The 24,611-nt window shown below is 44.1% G+C and overlaps 1 protein-coding gene across 4 annotated transcripts; it reads right to left on the bottom strand.

Annotated features, from left to right (window-relative positions):
* Positions 1-3,060: 3,060 nt before the first annotated feature.
* On the bottom strand, positions 3,061-23,916 carry plekha1a (pleckstrin homology domain containing, family A (phosphoinositide binding specific) member 1a). Of its 4 annotated transcripts, none has more exons than XM_080848394.1 (13): positions 23,801-23,916; positions 18,051-18,236; positions 17,131-17,187; positions 16,665-16,710; positions 12,915-13,012; positions 11,827-11,958; positions 10,908-11,039; positions 10,552-10,620; positions 9,509-9,573; positions 9,258-9,321; positions 9,051-9,140; positions 8,398-8,535; positions 3,061-3,461 (listed from the first exon to the last, which is right to left on the bottom strand). In XM_080848394.1, the coding sequence occupies exons 2-13, from the start codon at positions 18,192-18,194 to the stop codon at positions 3,117-3,119; spliced, it is 1,380 nt and encodes a 459-aa protein (XP_080704520.1). In that variant the 5' UTR covers positions 18,195-18,236; positions 23,801-23,916; the 3' UTR covers positions 3,061-3,116. The 4 variants fall into 4 exon arrangements, with proteins under 4 accessions (XP_080704520.1, XP_080704521.1, XP_080704522.1 ...); XM_080848395.1 differs by lacking the exon at positions 23,801-23,916 and adding an exon at positions 20,867-20,939; XM_080848397.1 differs by having other exon boundaries at positions 3,121-3,461; positions 8,465-8,535.
* Between the last annotated feature and the right edge of the window lie 695 nt (positions 23,917-24,611).

Genomic DNA, 24,611 nt, shown 5'->3' with positions numbered 1-24,611 from the left:
CCTTCATGCGACGCCGCATTGCTGCAGTAATTCATGCAAAGGGAGCCCAGACCAAGTATTGAGTGCTGTAGCCTACATGTTCATACTTTTCACTAGTCCAACATTTCTGTGTTAAAAATCCTTTTTTCTATTGGTCTTCAGTAATATTCTAATTTTCTGAGATACTGAATTTGGGGTTTTCATTAGCTGTCGGTTATAATCATCAAATTTAAAGGCACCCAGTGCAACTTTATGTAAACATTCAATGAAAAATAAACATTCAATTTCTAGTCTTTTTTACACGTAGTAAGTTTCAATAACTCCATACCATTACATATCGACATTCAAGGAGCAAAGATGAGACGTCGTTGTGTGGTGAGAACTGATAGAAAATCGTAAACAACAACAATCGCCGGTGGGGAGAAGCCATTTTTCCATTGACTGGAAGCCTGCTTTATTTATTGTAGGTTACAAAAAATAAAGAAAATGGCGGCGATTGTTGTTGTTATCGATTTTCTATCAGTTCTCACCACACAACGACGTCTCATCTTTGCTGCTTGAATGTCGGTATGTAATGGTATGGAGTTATTGAAACTTACTACGTGTAAAAAAGACTAGAAATTGAATGTTTATTTTTAAGCCTCGAAAGTTGCACTGGGTGCCTTTAAAAGAAATAATCACTTGAAATATATCAGTCTGTGTGTAATGAATCTATATAAAAAAATGAGTTTCACTTTTTGAATAGAATTACTGAAATAAATCAACTTTTTGATGATATTCTAATTTATTGAGATGCACCTGTATATGAACATCCATTACACATTTTACAGCTGAGGTCAAGCCGAAAAAAATACACTGTATTGCGAAAAAACATTTTGCTCCACATACTATAAAGACAAAGTGGAAGAACCATTTTTGACCCGATTTTGTTTCTCTCATTTTCTACAGCAAATTGTGGGAAATCGCAGGGAATGCACTGGAGTATACGGAGCCACTTCAATGTTGCCATGGCATCTAAGCAACGGAAGCAAAGGCAGAATTGCAGGACAGGTGCAACTTACCATGCTATGACAAGAACTGGCCAGGAGATGACAGTACAGGCTTTATTCAAACCACTGCAAAATTGCTTTTTAACTTCATGTTCAGTAATTCTCAAAAAGACTTGTTTGAGTTAAAAAAAAGAGTTTATTCTTCTTTTTGTACCACATAATAAATAACACAAAATTAAAAAAGTATCAGTTAACACCAGTTGTGATGAACTGAGTGGAATCAGGATTAAAACAGTTTAATTACTTTTAAAAGTAGAAATTACGCAGGCACTTTTTTTTTATTCAGACAGTAATACAGGTTTTTGCAGCACACTCAGAGAGCCTATCAAAACACTCACACAAATAAAGTCATCCAAGAGCAGAGAGCTGCTTACTTCCACACAATTACACACACATATACTTTGGCAGGGTATGTACAGGCACATGTTCAGCAGTAATCTAGAGGAAAACAGAACAGAGCAACACATAATTCTTCACAGAAAAACTAAAACACAGCACTAACGCCATCCAGACACAGAAAAAGGTTTGCAGTCTATGTGGTAATCAAGATATCAATAGCATGATGTTCAGTGGGTATAAAATCGGACAATGACACAGTTAAGGAAAATCACCTGAAGAGAACATCTAGTGCTGCGGCTGAAAAGAACACCGGGACTGGTTCTGGGTAAATAATACACCGCATGTCAGTTAAATGATAAGAGAGTTAGTGGACCTCTACAATGAAACTGCTGTCTTCCAACAAGTCACAATAAGTCACTTGATAAAAACAGTGTGATAGTCCTGTCCAATGGTTTGCTGTATTTCAAATACTCCAATTTCTTTAAAATACATCTAAAATGTGTCTGCGTCTTTGCATTCAGTCTTTCTTTACGAGCAGAAAGTACCCTTACCTAAAGGACTGAACGATTGCCATTTAATTAGCATCAAATTCAGATGAGCCTTTTGACCGCTTCTTTGAAACCCTTTGGGATCACAGTGTTCGGTCCCGGGTGGGCAGAAAAAGAAAGCCCAAATAAGCAAGAGTGTCTGGGGAAGGGGTTCAGTGGGCAAGAGCGTCTGGGGAAGGGGGTTAAGTGGGCCTTTGCTGTCAGGTAATACCTAAAAGCTACACTTGGTAAATCCTCCTGTGCTCCGCATTTAAAAAAAGACACAGAAACGGAGCAAAAATCAAACTAAAAAAAAAAAAAGATCAAAGACATTAGAATCATGTTGTTGCTCTGGCAACCACCAGGGGTTAGTGGGTGAGTGAAGCCAAGGCTGTGAACTGAGCACGTGCAAACGCCTACCTGTTCCCTTTCATCTGTTTTAGAATAGAGCATTTATTATGTGGTTAGAAGACAAACCTCTTAAACAAACCGTGTTATACAGTAGAATAAACTGGTGGATAACTGCATAGGCTTCCTTTCAGGGATTTCCTGTGTTGAAGGCCTCAGATCATTTCAAGCTAAGAAAAAGAGGGGGAAATGTAACCCTTGGGATTGACAGTCCACACACACACGCACGCACACACACGCACGCACACGCACGCATGCACGCACGCACGCACACCTTTCCAAAACTTCAGTAAGTTTCCTAGAGAAGATATGTTCCCTGTGGACAGCTGTCTGTCCACATTACCTTGAAACTATTTTCCCCTTTCCAGTCTGTTCATTACCAGCCTTCTCCTGCAGCCTGTAATCTTCACTGAACTGCTAACCTACAGCAATCACGCGTTGGGAGTGGTGCCATTGCTATAGCTCAAGGCTGGCAGCATGGCCACTCGAGAAGAGGGCCTTTCCAATTGGCAATAAAAAAAAATAGAAAGTAAAAGGAGCGGGGTCTGAAAGAGGCCCTAAAGGATGTGCTGATCAGTGTGAGCCAGCCTGAAGAATGCTGGGGGCGCTGACCCTCCATCGTTAAGGTTTCCCATGCCTCCCCAATCTCTTCACACCTTTCAGGTCAAGCCTGCTCCCTTCTTCTCATGCCTTTAGATTCCAATTACTTCTTTCCAACCCCCCCCCCCCCCCCCCCCCCCCCCACTCCTTCATCGCTGCCACCATGTCGCACTCTCACTTTCACCCAGCAACAAGTAGATGAGGGTGAATGGGGTCAGACCAGGCTGACTGGTAGCTCGGCGTCATCCAGGTCCAGGGGGGAGTCTGTGGTGGTGCACGGCTCGTAGCTGCTGCGCCGTCTCCATGGCGATTCCTCCTCCTCCTCCTCCTCCTCTTGATGCCGTTGCTGGCAGCTCACTTGGAGAGGCGCGTCTCCTGCAGGGAGAGGCGTGCCTGTGAGCGGGGCAGCGGCAGCAGGCTCATGAAGTGCTCGCTGTCCCAGGCCAGGGCGCGCGGCACCTCGCCACTCACAGCAGGGTGGCACTGCAGCGCCGGGCGGCTGAGCAGTGGGGCCGCACGAGAGGGAGCGGTAGAAAAAGGAGGAACCGACAGAGTGCTCCTGCAGGGGGAGAGAGAGAAAGAGCAAGAGAGAGAGCGAGGATGAGGAGAAGAAAGGAAGACTTAAATAAGGTGACAATGTACCTATATGTACACTAAAAAGAAGAAGACATACTTAAATAATGGAACCTCTTCTAGTGATGTGAAATACTTAAGTAAAGACGGGTACTGTCAGAGTAGTTGCAGTCTGTTGAGGAGGAAGTCACTAAGGACCTCACACAGTCTTATGATACCTGTGCCTCAATATGAGAATACGCACATTGGCCTCACAGTCTTAAGATAACTGTGCCTCAATATGAGAACACACACATTGTTACGGATGTGTAATCTGCTGACTGTATTACTGTTGTAACTTATCATTGCTCCACACATTAAAAACTAAATAGAAATAAAAAAAAATGTATTTTTTAAAAGGCTGACACTTGACATTTGATATGCAGGCAGTATGATTTTAAAATAAAGATGATCTATTCAAGGTTTTCCTCCACCCCTACCGGACAGAGACTGCGTGCTTCCCAGTGCAGGAATCTTGCTCACAAGGCCAACGTCACAGTTAGAGAGAGCAGTGGGTGAACTAGCATTGGGAAGAGCAGCCCAATACATGCGGTGCTGGCAGTCACAGCAGTAAGTAGCAGCAGAAGCTCTAGTAATATCAGTAGCAGCAGTGTGGTGGTGTTGGTAGAGTCATTCACTTTAGAGAGCAAGCAGCAGCAGTAGTAGTGAGGATGAAGAAGGTAGGCCTGGTAATAGCAGCAGTTGTGTGGGTAAAATGCTCTTCGTGGCAAAGGCCATCATTGTGGAGGTCTGAGGAACACACGCGGTGGAGTTGTCAAGGCCGTGGTTATTCACAGTACTTCGGTGGTAGCCGTAGACTTAATTATGGTAGTCGTGGTAAGGAAAGGCAGTTGAGAGTAGCGGAGTAGCGTTGTGGGTTGTTTGTTTTAGCGGCGCTTCGGTAGTAGCCAGTCACAGTGATAGCACATGGGCAGTGGTGGTAGCAGTTGCAGTAGCAATTTAGATGGGTAGAACGGAAGCTGCACAGTGGTCAGTTTTTAGGGGTTAGTGTTTCTGTGTTAGCCCTCCCCTTCTGAAAGAGAAGAAGGGGTGTAGAAGGAAGAGAGAGAGAGAGAGAGAGAGAGAGAAAAATAAGCAAGGAACACAGGAACTGTGTGAGAAAGACAAGGCACAACATACAGCTGCCCGTGTTACGAGGTTTGCAACCCCAGAAACCCAGAGGGTTGCGAGGAGAGTACAATGCAACATTGTAGTGGGAGGAGAATTACTGAAGCCCCAGCATGGCTCTTTACCCGTGACACACAGAACTACTCTTCTCTGAATTTAGAGAGTGCGGGGGGGTGGGGTGACTCAGCCTTGCGGTCAACTAAAGGACAAATAGCACATATATGTGGGCTGATTCACCCCTTATAACAACTACAAAAGGAGTCCGCAACTTGGCCTGATCTGGAGTGAGTCCTGTGGTCAGAGGTATAGAAAGATCCCATTTTCACCCACAGACCTACTCACAATGAGGATGTTGAGGCCGTGGTCAATGATCAACGTGTGAATAACTGGGTTGTGTGTTGTATCCTTTTCACTTAGAGGAATAACCAAACCCTTTAGTGAGGCTTCGAGAGGCCACACAGCTTCAATGACGCTCATTCAAATGATCAAATAGTACTTTCCCTATAGTATAATAACATTATTTTGTATAGATGTGTCTATATACCTTATTTGGATAGTCTGCCTACAAATGATTCCTTGCGGTCAACTAAAGGACAAATAGCACATATATGTGGGCTGATTCACCCCTTATAACAACTACAAAAGGAGTCCGCAACTGGCCCTGATCTGGAGTGAGTCCTGTGGTCAGAGGTATGGAGAGATCCCATTTTCACCCACAGACCTACTCACAATGAGGATGTTGAGGCTGTGGTAAATGATCAACGTGTGAATAACTGGGTTGTGTGTTGTATCCTTTTCACTTAGAGGAATAACCAAACCCTTTAGTGAGGCTTTGAGAGGCCACACAGCTTCAATGACGCTCATTCAAATGATCAAATAGTACCTTCCCTATAGTATAATAACATTATTTTGTATAGATGTGTCTATATACCTTATTTGGATAGTCTGCCTACAAATGATCAACGTGTGAATAACTTGGTTGTGTGTGGAATCTTTTTCTGTTTCTTCTCATTTCCCCACGTCAGTTCGAGTTATAACCAAACCCTTTAGTGAGGGCCAGGCTTCGAGAGGCTACACAGCGTCAATGACTCTCATTCAAATGATCAAGTAGTACTTTCCCTATACTATAATTTTTTTGAATAGATGTGTCTACTTAATTAGCAGCTTAATTGGTTATACCTTATTTGGATAGTCTGCCGACAGAGGGTATAAAGAGTATCTGTAACATTTCAATCTCAACAGTTTATTGGATGATAGGTTGTTAGGTTGTCTGTAGATTTTCAACAGATTATATATAGATTATATGTGATGGTTCATGTACATACCTACATATTCTACTTTTAAGAAGCTCTTGAAGACCCAACTCTTCAGAGAGCACCTCCCTTTCTAACTTGCACTTCTACTAGTACTTAACTTGCACTTAGAGTAGTTTACTTCCTGCACTTTATTTATTTCTTAAGTAAAATAGTATTTATTGTTACACTAGGTCACTATTGCTCATAGCTTGATTGTTCTCTCCCTTGTACATACCTTTGGATAAAAGCGTCTGCTAAATGACTAAATGTAATTCTCAGAATAAGTGAATTAAATTTGAATGATTTAAATCAACATATACTGTTGTAATATTAAACAATTAATTAATCTTTGATTAACATTCCAATGCTTAACTTATGTTAAACATTACATATAGATATGTTAAACAATACATGGACAAATGATCAACAAATGTTTTACCATGTGAATGCATTATTCCTTTAACAGATGTTGATCATTAATGAGATTTTTAATTTCATGTTCCAACACTGGTTGGTGAACTTCTCCTTTCGTTAATGTAAAATTGCTAAATATTGTTAAAAGTGAATTCTCTCATTTAAGAAAGACCATGTTGTGCATTCATAAACCTTAGCTTTACCCCAGAATCCAAATCACATAAATGTAATGAAGTGGATTCTCACTTGCATAACCAGTTCATATCTGTACATTTTCATTTGGACTTCCAAAGGAAAGTGACTCAAGATGAGAACATTAAGCTGTAATATGCAAGTGAGAGAATTGCATAATTTCAACACGGTAATTTTAATTGTGATTTATACATTGATTTTGCAAAATTTCTGCAGCCTTGCGGTTAATGCTCGGGTGCATCCTACACATGGCATTTGTTTTTGCCTGGTAGTTAGTAACGTACAAAGTAACTCTACAAGATGAGGCGTGAATAGGTCTCTCTCTCTCTCAATCTCTCTCTCCCTCCAACACATACAAACAGCAACATTGGAGAGATGACACATGTTCCTTCACACTCAGGCACATTCAGTCTTCCATAATGATAAAGTAAGGGGTGTTGTGTATTCCTAAAAGACTTTATCTAACAGGATGCTACGGAGCATAAACCTCCATGAGAGGTGTACGAGGCCTCATGCCAGTTACCTATATCTAGCTTAGGAAACCACCTTAACAGTTTGTAGTTGCTAGTGTGTGTACAATTAACTCATGCTAATGTAAGGCTGCACATGCAACCAGAGTGTTTCCACCTTTCATAGCTTTTTAGACATCCTAGCTATCTTTAGCTTAGCTTTTTAACTATCCTAGCTATCTTTAGCTAAGCTTTTTAACTATCCTAGCTATCTTTAGCTTAGGGAACCATCTTTACAGTTGGCAGATGCTAGTGCATGATGAACTTATGTTAATATGTGTGAAAATGAACTTCAGAATATGGAGCTGCACAGCCACTCTGAGGGTTTCTACCTTTTCTTCTCATAATTGTATAGGTTAAATCGAGGAGACTACATAATCATTTCATGCAAAGGAAACTCTTCCATGTAAACCGTTTAAGGTTATTCAAATGTGTCCTTAGCTTGCTAGCTTATTATTTTTGGCAGATATTGATAAAGTAGGAGATTATTTTCAAATCAGCCTACACAATGCCACAGTTGTCAATATGTAACTGACGTCTTGTTAGAACAGTACATACCACTAAGTATGCACTATTTTGTCCATAAAAACATACATGAACATACATGAAACTGACTGTTTAATTTGGAAATATAACACAGTTCAGGGATTTCTTGCATGAGAAACATTTAAATGTGTGTTGTATGCACAAGTTTGTTAATTTGCATGGTTTGGGAATAGTAAGGTGGGTTTAGGGAAAAACTCAGAAACAAGAGTGTAAATACACACACAGTCACACGCACACTGACACACAAAATGATCTGCGCTTACTGCAACAGAGAGTAGAAAAGGAGAGAGGAAGTGGGTTTGTTTTGCAGATATTCAGGTTTAAAGCAATGGTAGAGCTAGTCGTTAGCTTTACAGTAGCTCAGTCAATGGGAGGAGTGGGAAGGCTCACTTGTGCAATTTCATGTGCAGGTTTGGTCATGAGGGGAAAATGTAACAGGAGATGTTCCCTGTTAAAATGTTGCACAGGAGATGCGACAACGTTAAAAATGTGAACATATCCTGCTTTGCCACTGAGGTATAAGCATTAGGGAGAGATGGGAGGTCAGGTGATGACTGCAGGGTTGAGGGGAGGGAAACAGATGCGTTTAGGCTTATTAATGAGTTAAAAGGATTCACCCCTACTACAGGATCGAAACATTGGGGGGACAGAGACACATTCAGACTGAATGACAGAAGAGAAGAGAGAGAGAGGTAAAGGAAGAAGAGGAGGAGGAAGAAGAAGGGACAGGAAACGGGTGCTGAGTTTGAGCGTGGGAGCGTGTGAGATGGTAGGCTTGGCTGCGCTGCGCTGAAATCACCTCTAAACCACAGGGGAGAGAGAACAAAGGCCTGAGAGGCGGTTTTGAGGTAGCGGAGCTGACATACGTGCTGCCTTCAGCGACGCGGGCCCAATATCTCTGAATACAAGGGTTCGAATGCCGCCTGGCCTGACGCATCTGAAACAACACAGTGCAAAGCCGCATTAGAGAAAAGAGAGGTCGAGGGGGGGGTTCTGAGGAGTAACAGAGAGAGAGTGAGAGAAAAAGGAGAGTAGAGAAAAGAGAAGAGAAGAAAGGGCTGTGGGATGCATCTGCACTGCTCGTCTTTCTCACCATCTCACCAGGGGACCATGGTGCTAGCACTCACTTCTGACCTCCACCGGCTGCAGCCAGTGCACACTTACTGCCAGATCTCCTGTGTGCGTGGGTGGGTGGGTGGGTGTGTGCGTGCGTGGTTGCGTGCGTGTGTTCGTGTGTGTGTGTGTCTGTGTGCGCCTGTTGGGGGGGTATTGGCACTGAAGATAAGAGGCAAAAGGAAAATGCATGGATTGGATAATAATGATTTCATGTTCTTTGGCCACATTCTTTCATATTGAGACAGGACACAGTTGGAGTGATGAGTTGGGATAATCACCTGGTCCACATAGTTAGTGTTGGTGTGTGTGTGTGTGTGTGTGTGCGCGAGTACGTACAGAAGCGGCTGTGCGTCCGGGCCCTCTCTGGGCCACGATGGCCCCGGAGATGGCTTTGATCCAGCTGTGCATCTCCTCAGGACTATCAGCCTGTGGTGGACAGATCAACAGATGAAGGCATCAGACTGAATGACTCAAAGAGACAACGAGTGAAAGAATGGCCGCTACACAGCACTCCTGCAGCGGTGCCACTTCAAGACGGCTCACCTGGATGTAAAAGGTTCTGGAGGACGTGACGACTTCAAAGAGATTGTCTCTCATCATGATGTCACTGCAAACGCAGGAAACATCGACTCATGACAATGACAAACATGACAAACAGGAAGAACTCAACCACAATAATAAAAGTGTTATTAACAGTTCTATTTTGAGACCCTAGATGGATGTAATGGTAATAATATAGGGCAGTGAAACTCCATCAGTTGGTGATATGAGCGCTTTGTTTCTCCCTTCCCCACCTCTGCTTGCACTCCTGCACCTTGTGGACCTCCTTCAGGGAGATCGCTCGCAGTGGCTCCTTCTCCTGGCAGGGAGGAGAGGGTTAACACATTATGCTTGCTCTTTGTACTTTGACAGCAAAAGCATTACTATGAGCATCAGGGCATAAAATAAGGGTGCGTACATGTGTAAACACACACGCGCACGCACACACACACTTCCATTACAGCATCTTGAGCTCAAAGGTAACATGGCTCAATGCAACGAGGCACTCACAAGATGGAAGTAAGTACTGTATGTTGGCGTGCGAGTGACAGACACTTGATATAATCAGTCGGGGTGGCTTGGGTTAGTCTCTGCAGTGATTGCCTTGTCCTCTGTACACGTGAGCGGAGACTCAGTCTTATCCAAGCGCTGTATTTATTTCAGTGCTTGCAGTGTCATGCGAGCATGACATAAGTAGACCTCTGTTATCCACATGCCTTTTGTTTTGGCTTTCTGTTGTAAAACCGCAATGACTTTGGGGTCATGTCATCAAGCCTTTGTTTGTGTTGCTTTACCATAGATTTCATGACAGCTGTTCAGATGAATTCATTTGAAAAAGAGGCCGCTGTTGAAACTCCCGGCGCCCTCAACGCAACCCCCCCACTGAGTAAGAACTGCACAACATGCAGAGACTTGCCTGCCTGAAGATAATCTGAGAGCACATACGAACTTGCACACTCAATGAAGAGGTGGAATTTCAGAGGCAAAGTCTTTTGCACGTTCAGGCACGCACTGCTGATGTATACGTAAGTACTGAGGATATTAAACTCTACATGCATGTTACTGCCGTGGTCAGGTCCTGATGATGAGAAATTTGACATGAAATTGTCACAGGTGTGGGTGGTTTCCCAGCCCCTGGATCTTGCTGGGACCATGGAGCAGACCTGGGACCATGGAGCAGACCTGGGACCATGGAGCAGACATGCTGAGTGTCTGGGGGGGCTGCAGGTCAGAGTTTGTGTGCGGGAGGCTAAAGGGCGCCTGAATGGAGTGCAGGGGGTGAAGGATAAAGACTCACTAGATCAGACTTGAAGTAGCTCATGGAGTTCTCTTCCAGGATGAAATATCTTCGCTTCCAGTTCTTCATCTGTTGTATTAGAAAACCAAAATCACAATTGAGTTTGTAAAAAGTAGCTTTGGTCTCTCCCCCCCTCTCCCCCCCCCCCAACAGCCTTTAAACATGACTTAAAATCCACAGAAACTACTGCCACTGTGTCAGTCCAGCTTAACCAAAACTGGAGCTAACCTTAACCAAATGGTGCTGCACAAACCCATTAAGGGTTAAACAACAGCAGCCATGATACTGAGGCAAGGTTACACGTCCACCCTGAGGTACAGTAGTGAGCCATCTGCTGTTATCAGTGTGCCACTCACCACAGCTCCCTGTTTGACGCAGTAGCCGGCCTTGAGCACGCTCTGCTCCTGGGCTGGCCGGTAGGGGTGCTGGCTGTGAGCGCGCTTCAGCACCTCCCTCTCTCCTCCGTTCTGGCCGTCCGCACCCTCCTGCTGGAGTTTAACCACAGACGCACAGGCATAGAGATAACCATCAGACACAGACATACAGCACAGACACAGAGACAGAGATCACCATCAGACACAGACATACAGCACAGACATCACCATCAGACACAGACATACAGGCATCAGACATAGACATAAAGCACAGACACAGAGATCACCATCAGACACAGACATCACCATCAGACACAGACATACAGCCCAGAGATCACCAGACACAGACATACAGCACAGACACAGAGATCACCATCAGACACAGACGCACAGGCACATAGATCACACAAACCAACAAAGTACAAGCTGCACCTAAGGGGGAACCTGTCCTTACCTCATGCAGAGAATAACACAGACGTGACGATTGATCTGAACATTAAAGTCTTGTTTAACCAACATAGATTTTCCTCAGTCGATCTTATCTAAACCACATATAGCCTACTCTGACATACAGGTATTTGAGAAGCTAATTTCCATGCCTTTTCTGGCCTTTTTTTATTTTTCCAAAAGTTCTCCAGGCCTGGAAATTGCCATTTTCAACTTTCATGACTTTTCCAGGTTTTTCATGAGCATAGAAAGCCCTGGATGTGTTATGCCTCCTTGGAGATGACTTGCACACACCCCCCACACCCCCAGATCTACAATATTCCCATGGATGAAACAGCTGGTCACACTCACACAAACAGCTCTACAACAGAGACTTGAGGTGGTGCACACACGAAAGCAAGTACAAACACAAACACACACATTTACTCCACCACTTATGATCACTGTTGACTACCTGTGTCTGTGTGATGATGGGGACCCCTCCAATGATCTCGGTCTTGTAGGATGCCTGCTTCCTAGTGGCTTGGCCTTCACACTGGCCTCTCTGCAACTCACCTGTCTGGGCGGCCTCACAGGGCTTTGGCACCTGGGCACAGCAACACATGAACACATGATACAGTGGATTTAAAATGGGGTTTGGGTGTGTGTGTGTGTGTGTGTGTGTGTGTGTGTGTGTGTCACTAGCTGGCTCATACATGTATATGTATATATGTGTTCTGGTGTCTACAAGGGAATGTATCACTTGTGTGTGTAATTACGCAAGTGTGAGAACAAGCATGTGTGTGTGTGTGTGTGTCATGACCATGTGCATATATGTGCCTCTGTGTGAGAGTCAGTGAAACGGTGTGTGTGTCTATGAGCATGTGTGGAGGAAGCGATGAGGCATAAGCGTGGTCCGTATAAACAATACAACATCCTGTTGTGCAACCTGCTGGCATGTGTGTGTGACACAGAGGGCCTAAGCCACTCTTACAGTAAAGACACAAAGACAGACAGACAGACAGACAGAGAGACAGACAGAGACAGAGAGACAGACAGACAGACAGAGACTGAGTCAGAGTCAGGGATTAAAGATTAAGAGCAAAATGTGAAAGACTAAAGGTGAACATTGAAAAGTGGGGTAAAATAAAGAGACAGACAGACAGACAGACAGACAGACAGACAGACAGACAGAGACAGACAGACACAGAGGAGATTAAAGATTAAGATGAACAGAGAAAAGGGGGTAAAATAGAGACACATAAGAATGGAGAAATTGTAAAAGCGAAGGAGTAGTAGAATGACTGTTAAAAAGAGAAGGGGGAGGAAGGAGGAGGAGGAGGAGGTTGTGGTGGCGGTGGGGTAGTGGTGTCTGGCGTGAGGGCATATATGCACTGGCAGCTGGGTGCATTGAGGTCTTTAATTTCCTCACTGTGAAGCCCGCTCCACTAATCACGCTAATTATAGATGCCAACACGTCTACATTCACTCCCAGCAAGGATGGGCAAGAACTAAAGTCTGTGTGTGTGTGTGTGTGTGTGTGTGTGTTCATTAAATACTCACAGTGATTTTGGTTGCATTGTTGAGTGCATTGACCCACTCCACAAGGTCCTGCTGATCATTCGCCTGCAGGAAGAACTTCCTCATGCCGGCGTTAATGACTGCAAACACAGAGAGAGAGAGAGAGAGAGAGAGAGAGAGAGAGAGAGAGAGAGAGAGAGAGAGAGAGAGAGAGAGAGAGAGAGAGAGAGAGAGAGAGAGAGAGAGAGAGAGAAAGAAAGAAAGAAAGAAAGAAAGAGAGAGAGTGAGAGAAATGGAGAGGGAGAGAAAAACAGTTGGAAAGGGAAATCAATGGCCATTCACAGCACACTTCTAACAGGGGAGCTGCTTGTAATTCCAGTGGGGCTCTTTCACCCGGATGCCTAAAAAGTGGTCCATTTCAACCCCCTGAAGAGTTCATGCCTAGGACAGCTCCTGCTCCCCACACAAGCTCACATCTCCACATTCCCCCACTGCGATGCGCACCACAGCGTCGTTACATACTGACTACACACTCACACATTAGTTCTGAGTGAGTGAAAGTGTCCCAGAAAGAAAGGGCCTCCCACTCTTGTTCTGGCATTTCTTTTTCTAGCATTTTTTTCTCTGCTCAAGTCAATTTGGTTACTGAAGGTGGTGGGGTGGGGTGGGGTGAGGAGGTGTGAAGAGGTCTGCAAGCACAAAAGAGAGCCTTCTCCCTCGACAAACGTAAATTAGTGTGACCGATGGAGAGATGGAGAGGCTTAGTAAAAGAGAGGGAGAGGCAGGGATGTGAGATCAGAAGGCAAATGGAAAAAAAAAACCTGTGAGACTCAGACAACGAGAGAGAGTGAGGCACAGACAACGAGAGTGAGTTAGACATAGACAACGAGAGAGAGTGAGACACAGTCAACGAGAGAGAGTGAGTCACAGGCAACAAGAGAGAGTGAGAGACAGGCAACGAGAGAGAGTGAGACACAGGCAACGAGGGAGAGTGTTGGTGATTTAATTTGTGCAAGCATGCGTGTAATGGTACTGTGTAACTGAGGTAGGCAGTGTAGGTGTATGTGTGTGTGTGTCACAGAATGAGAGGGAGAGAGAGAGAGCTCATGTGCACGGGTTATATGAACATGTCTGAACCCTTCTTGCAAGTGTGTTATGTTGTTTCTTGCTGCCTGATGCCTTGAGGTCAATCAGGCGTGTTTGTCTTAACATTTATCTCTGCAGAGACCTAGTTACACTTTAGCCGAAAATATGTGGGGGGAAGCGTGTGCGAATGAGCCATTCTGACTGGCATAACCAAGCCGTAAAGTGGAACTCGAGATTCCATAAACAGACACACACACACACACACACACACACACACACACACAGACACACACACACACACACAGTCTCTGTGGTTGAGTCACCGTGCATAATCCTTCCATAACTCACGCTTTTGGCCTTGGCATCTGTATGAATCACACGCAGTCAACTCTGCGGGCCTCCTTACCGTAAGGCAGAGATTAATCGCCAACTTCACCCAAAACAGCCCCCACCATCAAAACAACATGCAAGCAGCTCCACTCTTAAGTGGAAACACATTTGGGTTCTGAAACATGACAACTGCAACTGAAACACGCTAAATTCAGCTTAAAACAGCACCACTGAAAGCACATTCAAATCTCACACTAGATGTACACGGAGAATTCTTAATGTACAGGGAGTATCTTTAAATAACCCATGTCAACCATCCGAACATGGCTTAAAGTCAAAACACAATTGAATAAAACATTGCACCTATGCCGCTGCAAAGAAAAAAAATCACATGCATACCGGAAAAGGAACTGAAAGAGGGTTGATTGATATAGTCTTTATCTACTGTCCTGACTGAAATAATGCACTACTATTACTACTACTACTAAAATCATTTGCCTTTCATAAACATGGCGTGCACCGCAAGCTGCCAGCAGCCTTCAGGTTCAGCATTTCCCATCATACAGTCCATCACCTAGACCCCCTAACTTTGTTCATATTCAACCGCAGAAATCACACCCTGTGGATATTTATAAATTCTCAACGCTAAGGAGGTTCTGATGAGGATGCGAGCATCCTGCGAGAGACGAAGGTTGTGAGTGTGTGCGTGAGAGTGAAATGCACGTACATAAGTGTGTGCTTAATTGTATATGTGCTGTTGTAAAATAAGGCAAGTTTACCCCCTGGAAAAAAAGCAAGAGTGCATTACTGTGTGGGTTCGTTATTAAGATCACGTGTGCCCACGGGCCATTTCTCTACTCTCTGCCTGAGAGGCCTGGAGGGTGAGGCAGGGCTCGCAACATTTCTTACTTCCTCCGGGCAAGCATTCTTCAGATTTTGGTTGCCCAAATCAAAAAAATGTATAAAAAAGAAGCACAAAAAAAGCAAAACCTTTATTTAATAATCTGCAACAATAACCATAAAATATCACTATGCATCTTACGCAAGTTTGCTCTTCTAACACAGTTCTTACTTCTGTCTGGTGAAGCAATGCTAAAATATTGGCATTGATCCATCATCATTATCTCCCGTGGATGTGGTAATAAGGTGTTTGCTTAACTTTCTGACTGTTAAGGTTCTTTCCTACTTGGATACCTGTATATTAGAGTAGGCTATATGTGGTTCAGATAAGATCGACTGAGGAAAATCTATGTTGTTTAAACAAGACTTTAATGTTCAGATCTTTCCTACGGATCTTTTTTCAGGGATCATTTCTGATAGCCTGTTGGACAGGGACAGGGGGCCCTAATTTCATTGACGAGCAACTGGCAAGGAGCAAAGTCTGCCGTGCCGGAACTAAAGCTAATTTAATAATTTGGCGAAATCCTTTTGCTAATTCAATTCCATTAGCAAGACCCTAGGAGGGCACAATGTTCACGCCACACGATAGCTTTAGTTCATTTAGTTTAATTAATTGAATTAAGGCCCAAGGAACATTCTGGTAACCCAATGGGAAAATGTGAATGTCCCGGGACACCGGGCTAGCGATTTGGCAAGCCTTGAGGAGCTCTGTAGCCGTGTCTGGGTGAGCCTGAGATGACACCACAGCTGACAAGAAGAACAGCAGAGGACATAGTCACGTCAAAGGAAATCCCACTATGGAAACAGTGAGTCTTTGTATGCTAACATGTTTGTGTATAAGAGTGAGTGCATGACTGAACGTTTGTATTTATGGGTCTATTGGTGTGTGTGTGTGTGTGTGTGTGTGTGTGTGTGTGTGTTTGTGTGTTTGTGTGTTTGTGTTTGTGTGTGTCAGTGTGGGAAAGAAAGTGCACATTTGAGTGTTTGTGAATACTGTGTGTGTGTGTGTGTGTGTGTGTGTGTGTGTGTGTGTGAGTGTTTGTATATGTGTGTGCAAGTGCATATGGGCAGAGGACAGACAAAAGGAAACGGGAGCGTGTTTGTTAAACAGAGCTCACTGTGGAAAGGGTCAACACTAGCCTGAGCGGGAGGCTCATGCTCATACTCTCCCCACCCCGACTTCCTCTGCTACTGAGAAAACCACCAACACCAGAAGACGCCCATTAGCCACAGGATGGAGGCCTATACGAGTCTCCTGCTCATCTTCCCCAGAGCAGAGCAGACTCAAGCTGCACTCACTTCTCACCCCCAGAGCAGAGCAGAGCTCATGCTGTACCTCACTTCTCACCCCCAGAGCAGAGAAGAGCAGAGCGGGCTCATGCTGTACTCACTTATCACCCTCAGAGCAGAGAAGAGCAGATCGGGCTCATGCTGTACTCACTTCTCACACCCAGAGCAGGCTCATGCTGTACTCACCAAAGCAGTACTCAGCTTTGGGCCTCAGCTTGGTGGCATCGCTGACCTGAGGTGACGAGGAGAGAAAAAGCGAGAAGGAGGAGGAGGAAAAATAGAAAGAGCAGGAAAAGAGAAGAGGAAGAACTTATCAGGACAGCCATTGGATGCCATCATTTCAGCAGGAAAACAATGATACATTGATTAATTGGCTCTGGCTTAACCAATGTCGTTGGTCAAAAATACCACCATCTCACCAAGGCCACACTTCATCCAAACAACAGTGAAAACAGAATCTATGTTCTATGGGTGCCTTCTCTTGCAGGGCTCAACGTTAATGTTAAATAAAGCATGCTCTGCATACAAATGTGGTCAGACATAATTTCCAGCACACTCTTCCAGGGAAGAGGCCTTACATATTTTACAATGGGGTATGTGATGAAGGCAGGATGGATAGAGAGAGAGAGAGAGAGAGAGAAAAACAACTCACCTTTGAGATGTAGGTGAGCTTTAGGGAACCCTGACAGGCTGCACCTACAGGCAGATTCTGACCAGACAGAAAAAGAATAAAAGATTACATTTACATTTAGTCATTTAGCAAAAGCGACGTACAAAGGAGAGAACAACCAAGTTACGAGCAATAAAGTCCTTGTTTAACAATAAATACTATTCTACATAAGAAATAGAAAAAAAGTGCAGGAATGTTACTGCTGTAAGTGCAAGCTAAGTACTAGTAGAAGTGCAAGTAAGGAAGGGTGTTGCTCTTTGAGGAGTTGGGTCTTCAAGAGCTTCTTAAAGGTAGAGAGGGACGCCCCTGCTCTGGTAGTGCTGGGGCGTCCCTCTCTACCTTAAAGAAGCTCTTGAAGACCAAAAAGATACAACGTGTCAGACAATAATGATAAATGTAGCTCACTCACAGAAACATAAAGCAGCTGAGGACTCTAAAAATAGACATTTATGTATTATTGATACTGGGGATGCTATGAGCACACGACTACTGTGGCACGGATGCAGACATGTTTAGTATGCTTCGGGTGACAATAGGGCTCTAGGGGAGGCCGAACGTACAAGATGAGTCAAAGACTCTGTTGCTCACATTTGAGACCATGAAGACAAGATGCTTCACATTGCTTTGCTTAGTTTCTCTACAATATTTCTTCAGATAGTATTTCATTTATTTATTTTGAAAAAAATGTTTATTTATTGATTTATTATTATTTTATTTTTTACCCAACAAAGAATGTGCATATTTTAAAAATAAAAGCTCATCATCTACATCTTGCAAAGTCTTTTTTTTAGATACATTGTGAGATCCGGTATAAAAACCTGGAAACAAACAAGGCAAATATAATTCCCTTCACTGCCGTGAAACTCCACTAACTTCCAGTAGTTCCTAGCGTGGCTCCTCACCTGTGGGTTGTCCATGTACCAGACCAGGCCACCCTGCTGGCCCGTGTCCAGGATGAAGTAGCGACGGAGGAACTTGCCGCTGCCCTCCTGCTCCTCGATGTCCAGGAAGCCACAGATGCGATTCTGCCGATCCACGTAAGGCATGGCGCCGGCTGCTCATGCCACGAGTGCGCTACCCGGCAAAAGCTGCAGTGGGGACAAGACACAGGGCACTGAGTGTCTGGCAAGGGAGATGAGAGATGAGATCTCTCCCACTCAGTCGTTTTTCTGAACTCTATTTATCTTTCTCCAGCTCTCACTCGGCTCTCACTTTTGGCTAGTGGCTCACTCTCTCCTCTTTCTCTCCCTCCCCCATGTCATTCCTTCTCCTTCTCCGTTCCTCTCTCTTTATCCCTAGCTCCACAAGGCTGAATCTGGGCTGCCGCCTGAGTCACATGCTCTCATCTCATCCATCAATTAATTTTGTGTGAATCACACACCAGAACAACGTCACATACAAAACAAAACCAAAACACTGCGTTGGGAGATCAGTACCAAACAGATGTACAGATATACAAACAGCATTCCAGGCAAATGTATCAGTCTAGATAAAACACTGAGGGTAGTCCTGCTGACTGTATCCTGCATGCGGGCCCATGACTGAAAGAGAATTGCACCTACCAACTGTGAGTACAACCGGCCTTAGTGTACTTATCGTACTTGTTCACACAACATGTAACATTAATTACCCAACCTTAGCCACAATGGTAACTTTGTCAGTTATATTACAAAAATGGGAACAAAGTGTTATGTCACCCTGACCACAGATGTCATGACTGCGGGAACAAAACGTCTGCTTCTGGCACATTCTGCATATTCAGAAAAGAGATAAACGTCTGCTTCTGGCACATTCTGCATATATTCAGTAAAATAGATAAAGGTCTCCGGTCATGTCAGGCATCCATTTTAAAAAGTTCATGTCGATACAAAATCAGTTTAACCAGACAGTCCTGTCGCCATCTCAGACCTCAAAACTCACAAGGCTACCGACATACAGCCGCCCCGTCTTGGCCTGTGTGATGGCTGGACCTACAGACACTGGGCCTGGGCTAATTGATGCTAGTCAAACCATTCTCGGAATAAGGAGCCATTGGACGGTGCAAACGGTGGGGTCGGGGGGTGGGGGGGGGGAGAGGAGAAGAAGGCATCGTCAGACTCACATACACGAGACAAGAGTCTGCAGCTGAGTGGGCGGAACAAGGGCCAGCAGTGTGAGCGTGAGATAGTGAGAGTGCAGAGGAAGGAGGGAGAGGGGGAGGAAGAGCTGGAGACAGAGTCCGAGGAGGACACTTCTCTCGTTTATAAATAGAGAGTGTGAGCGAGGAGAGAGACACGAGCCACTGGGGCGAAAGAGAAAGACACGTCAGCCTGCGCATGAGGGTGTTTGTGTGTGTGTTCAAGCATACTATACTAACAGGACAGAAGGGAAAGAGGACGGAGAGCATGTCGGATCCATATGGGGGAGAGAGGGAGAGACAGAGAGACAGAGTAATGGAGAGAGCTAAAATGAGAGTCTCTTCATTAAACAATGCTCCCACGGACACATAAAGGCAGCCTTCTCTCCCTCGGAGACTGCAGGCCGGGACGTTTAAGGCCTGTGAGCAAAACGAATGACGGTATAAAAAAAAAAGACAGCAAAAAAGAAAAGAAAGAAAGGGAGTGAAGCTTGTGACCGAAACAAAGGCCACTGTGTCACTGTCAGGACGGAGGGCAACAATGGAGAGGCAGAACTTCTGCATGATTCATCCAGTGGCCCTCCTTAGAGCCCATCATGTTATGCCTGAACATGAAGCGGCCTCTTGTCTGCTGGAATGTCCCCCTGTCCTGCAGTCTGAGCGTTGGCGTTGGCAATGGCGTCACCCCAACAAGGGAGACACAGACATACTGGCCGAATGACTGAGGAGGCAGCGCGAACCGTGATAACATGCAACTCCCAAGTTTAAGGTTCTCTCTCCTCACCTAATAAGCTAGGAGTACATGTCTGTGTATGCCTGTAAATACCTACTTACTTAAGTTTTCACCTGCAAAAACGTGCACACACATACGCGCGACTCCTTTCCTTGGAGAGGAGGCAGAGAGGAAAAAAAAAAAATAGGTCAGGTTGAAATAAACGGAATGAGTGAAGTCACACCTCAACACTGAGCACATAAAGAATAAGGAAGTGTACACTTAAAACGGTTTCTGGATGCACAATCTTTTTTTAACAGGACTTGTTTTTCCATCAGGAAGAACAGCCGGGATATTGTTGATAATGCTGACGCCTGAAGTAGAACTTCAGTGGTCAAGGAAGAAGATTTCAGCGACCTTCCAATGGCTTATTTATGATTAACTATGGGGGGTAGATCTACCGCATTTAACTGACATTAGTTATGCAACATTATGAATAAAGTTCAACCCAGGTCAATTCGTCTAAACAAACCCTCCTACCATATGAGTTGTGCCAATTATGCCTGATTCTAAAACAAGTCACTCTGGAGAGTGCGTCACCTGAGTGGGCCAAGAGCCTTGTTTAGGAACTGGAATACGCAGGAGATAAAACAGAGTTAGCCTAGCAACATCCTACTTTTTTTTTTGCGATCGCAAGCTACGACAGTAAGAATGAAGGTCTTTGCAAAGACACAAGGGAAAAAGATATTGATCGACCAAAATCACAACACCACATTTATACAAACACTAGGCAATGTAATTCAAGAACTGAAGACCAGTTTGTTTGCCAACAAGCCAAGCAGCCTATTCTTTACAGTTGTAAGAAATTTCATTAATACTAAAGTACATACATTGACTGGCGCGTGCTTTGCTGATCAGGGTGTATTCATCTCCATGACTCTTGGTTCTGTGCTGCTTGCACACGTTTTACAAGATGTGCATTAGGCTGTGACCGCAGTTTGAGGTCTTCATATGGAAGAAAAGAAGCTCAGTTCAGAGCACAAGCTGCGTGTGTGGGAGGCTGTGTGCGTGTGTGTGTGTGTGTGTGTGTGTGTGTGTGTTCGACTGGAGCGTGAAGAGAGGCATGCCCGGTCATGCTCACCTTGGACTCGCTTCTCACAGAGCAAAAAGAAGAAGTTGCCACGGTCAAACTCAAGCACAGGTCAACTCAAGAACAGGTCAAATCCACTTGATACTCGACGCTACTGCTGCTGCGACACTCATGCATAATCACACATTTCAGTTGGAAGGCTGAGCAACCACACAAGCAAGACGACCTCAAATAAATCACCTGGATTGCACACGCCTTCTTCGCGACAGAAGAAAAAAGCCTATTCATCTTTGCATTCAGAACATCAACAGTTAAGGGATTAAGGGACCCCAGAGATCTCAGTGGCTGGGCTTTTTGTTCAACTCATTAAAATATCGCTAGGAGGGAAAGTAATGTGTCACCAATTAAACGATTTTGCAGTGAACAGGGAGAGACAGTGGGCATGTTTGAACGGCTAGCAGCAGGCCGACAAGCGGATGTGTTTGTAGGGTTTGCTGATGGCACAGGTGGAGACGAGCATCCCAGATGAGCCCAGATAGAGCACGACTGAAGAGTGTGTATGGGAGGGGGCATCTTTTTTTTGACCTACTTTATATACAACACTGCAACAGAAATCAGATGTTTGTAAGGCTCTGGGTCTATATGATTGCTGTGTCTGTGTTTTTGTGTGTATTTGTTTGTTTATTACTAGCCTACATCGGATGACTATTTCTATTCGGACAAGGGGGGGAAAATAGGTTACACTTCCTCTAATCTCCTAATTCCATTCATCCCATTCTTTAATGTATGATTTAATCCCTTCCGTCTCTTTCACTCTCCTCAATGCCACATACATAGGAACACACACACACACATTCCTTTTTCTCCTCTCACAGTAAAAAAAACACACACCCTAAAAAAACACTCCCTGAGCAACACAGAAAGTAATCCAGCCCTGCCCTGCATCTGAATAGTATGTAATTGTAGCTGTGCGAGTGAGCATACTCTCCCTCTCTCACACACACACACACACACACACACACACACACACATACATACACACACACATACATACACACACGAACACACACACAGTTCTTCACAAAAAAGCCTCTGTAAACAGCCAATAACTGCAGCAGCACAAGGTGAAAAGCAGGTCAACATTAGCTTCAGGCCCCAAGTCCAAATTCTGCCTCTCTGGCACTTGTTAAACTGGAGCCACTCAAAAACTCAGTCAAGGAATAGCATGGCATTGGGTAAGGCTGAATAACAGCACTGTGGCTGTTAGCATTCAATAAACAAACTAAATAACAATAGTGTTGGATTTTTCTTTCCATGGGTAAATCAACAGACTTTTGGTGCTACAGAATCTCACACATCATCACTGCATGCATATGTTTTCTGTGTGTGTGTGTGTGTGTGTGAGAGATCAGTAGTATGGCTTGCCTAGTTTGCACATGAAATAATGTGTGTGTGTGTGTGTGTGTGTGTGTGTGTGTGTGAGAAAGAGAGAGACCAGTGTGGCTTGCCTAGTTTGCACATGCAATAGGGGTGCATGGCCGGGCCATCTGGAAGCCCACGTTATTTCCTGTGCTTTTCTGTTAAAAGGAAGTAAGATAACCTAGGTGAGCTTCTCACAGTATCTTCTTTTTAACAATGAATGGTAAATCCTTGTGTCAATCCAGACAAATCACCCAGATGAAAAACTATAGGCCTACTTCATTCAGTTAAGTGAAGGCTGGTCCACTTCAGTGACAAGTTATGGTATTATAGGAACAATGCACCAAACAGCTTACATTACAAGATACTTATGCCAAGACAGAGGATGCGTTTGACATTTCGGATCTGGTGCTTGCCTAACTGATGGAATGAACAGTCTCGGATAGGGGTCATAAAAGTGGATACACCACTTATAAATGCAGCCATCACAAATAGCCAATGGTGCTATAAAAAATGGATCACAACAAAACAACGTCACCACGGGAAAAGAGAAACACTTGTCATTTCCATGTCCATCACAACTGTTACAGCACGCACACACACGAGAAAAGCAACATTATTAAACAGTGACACCTTACATGGAACTTCGTCAACTTTGCTAACTAGCAACCACATCATTTACAAGCTATCTTTTCTTCTATTCTCCAACTTGTGCTGTGGCCTGATAAAACGTGTAACGTGTATCACGACTTTTCCCAGCACAGATTAATTTTAACAATGCGTTTGCTATTCATCTAGAGAGCATCGCTACCTATAAACAGTCAATGGAAGTAAGTTCACTGAAAGGCTGTAGAGAAAAACACTCATCAAATCTTTCTAAAGTAAGTTGGTAACGTTGACGTATACCTTTAAGTTAGGTTAGCCAACTCGCAAATGTTCTCCTAGCCAACTTCACTACTGTGAGAGCTAACCCTAGCTACCCTGCAAGATAGCAATCACTGTTAACCGTAACCAGCTCGAGGCTGGTTGCTGTCAAGTCAAATTTACAACATAATCAGAACAACCGTGTCGTTTGTATTCTATCTAACATAAAACAATGTTGTAACGTTAACTTTTCAACTGCCTCATCGTGGTCCTGTATCCTGGATACCTTGTCAGTTAGCTACACTGGCTAACTAGCTAACGTTAACTTCTGTAGCAAGTTTGAACAAGTTCAAATCAATGCTAATTCGGACAACAGAGCTAGTGAGTTTAATTAATCTCCATAAGCAGGTATTTACACGAGTGAAGACGTGTGTGCCATCTGGTAACTTACATGGCTCTATACCACTGAAGAAGTTGCGTGGGGAAAATCAGCGTGTGCAGGATTTCAGCCCATCTCCCGTTTTCACCTTGGTGCCTGCGTGAGCGTGCCTGTCTGTGCGGTGCCACAGCCTCACTAGCGAAAGCTTGTTGAACTGCGTTACATTAGCAACGTAAATTACGTGCTACTTCAACGTAGACACCATGCTAGTTTTATAAACCAAAGACCTCAAACTAAACTCACTATCCATAGACATAATCAGACAATATAGTTATAGAGAAGGAACAACATCAGGCGAAAGACAACAGTAAATTCACGTCAGACACTATAATAAATTTAGCAGCCATCAAGTTACTTAATCAAATGCTCACCTTCATTTGAAAGATTAGTCAGATCAGTGGTAGACAGTTAAACCGACTGTAATTCAGTAATGTTTACTGTAAGGCCTACAATATAACCTAAATGCACATATCCCTACTTCCTATTAGGCTTAGTATGCATATTAGCTTAAACATGACATCTTCATCATAAAGTTTCTGGGAACCATGCATTTGATATCCAACACATAATACAGAGCGTAATTATATGTATTATAAGTCACTGCATGCCAAATAACCAAGAAATAAATGTCTGGGTAATTATTTGGAGAACCACCTTCGTAGCTGTAGCGTCTGGATGGGCCTTCTTCTGTGCTTGACACAGAGCGCCTCCTGTTGATAAAAACGGATACTACCCGGTCCCAATAATATCAAGCATCACCTCAGCTCCACAGAAAGTCTTTATCGTGCAAGTCAAAGAAAGATGATATTGATATTCAAATGCA

The sequence above is a fragment of the Sprattus sprattus genome (genome assembly GCF_963457725.1).
Source record: "Sprattus sprattus genome assembly, chromosome: 12".
Classification (NCBI taxonomy): domain Eukaryota; kingdom Metazoa; phylum Chordata; class Actinopteri; order Clupeiformes; family Clupeidae; genus Sprattus; species Sprattus sprattus.
This window is presented reverse-complemented; position numbering and strand designations above follow the sequence as displayed.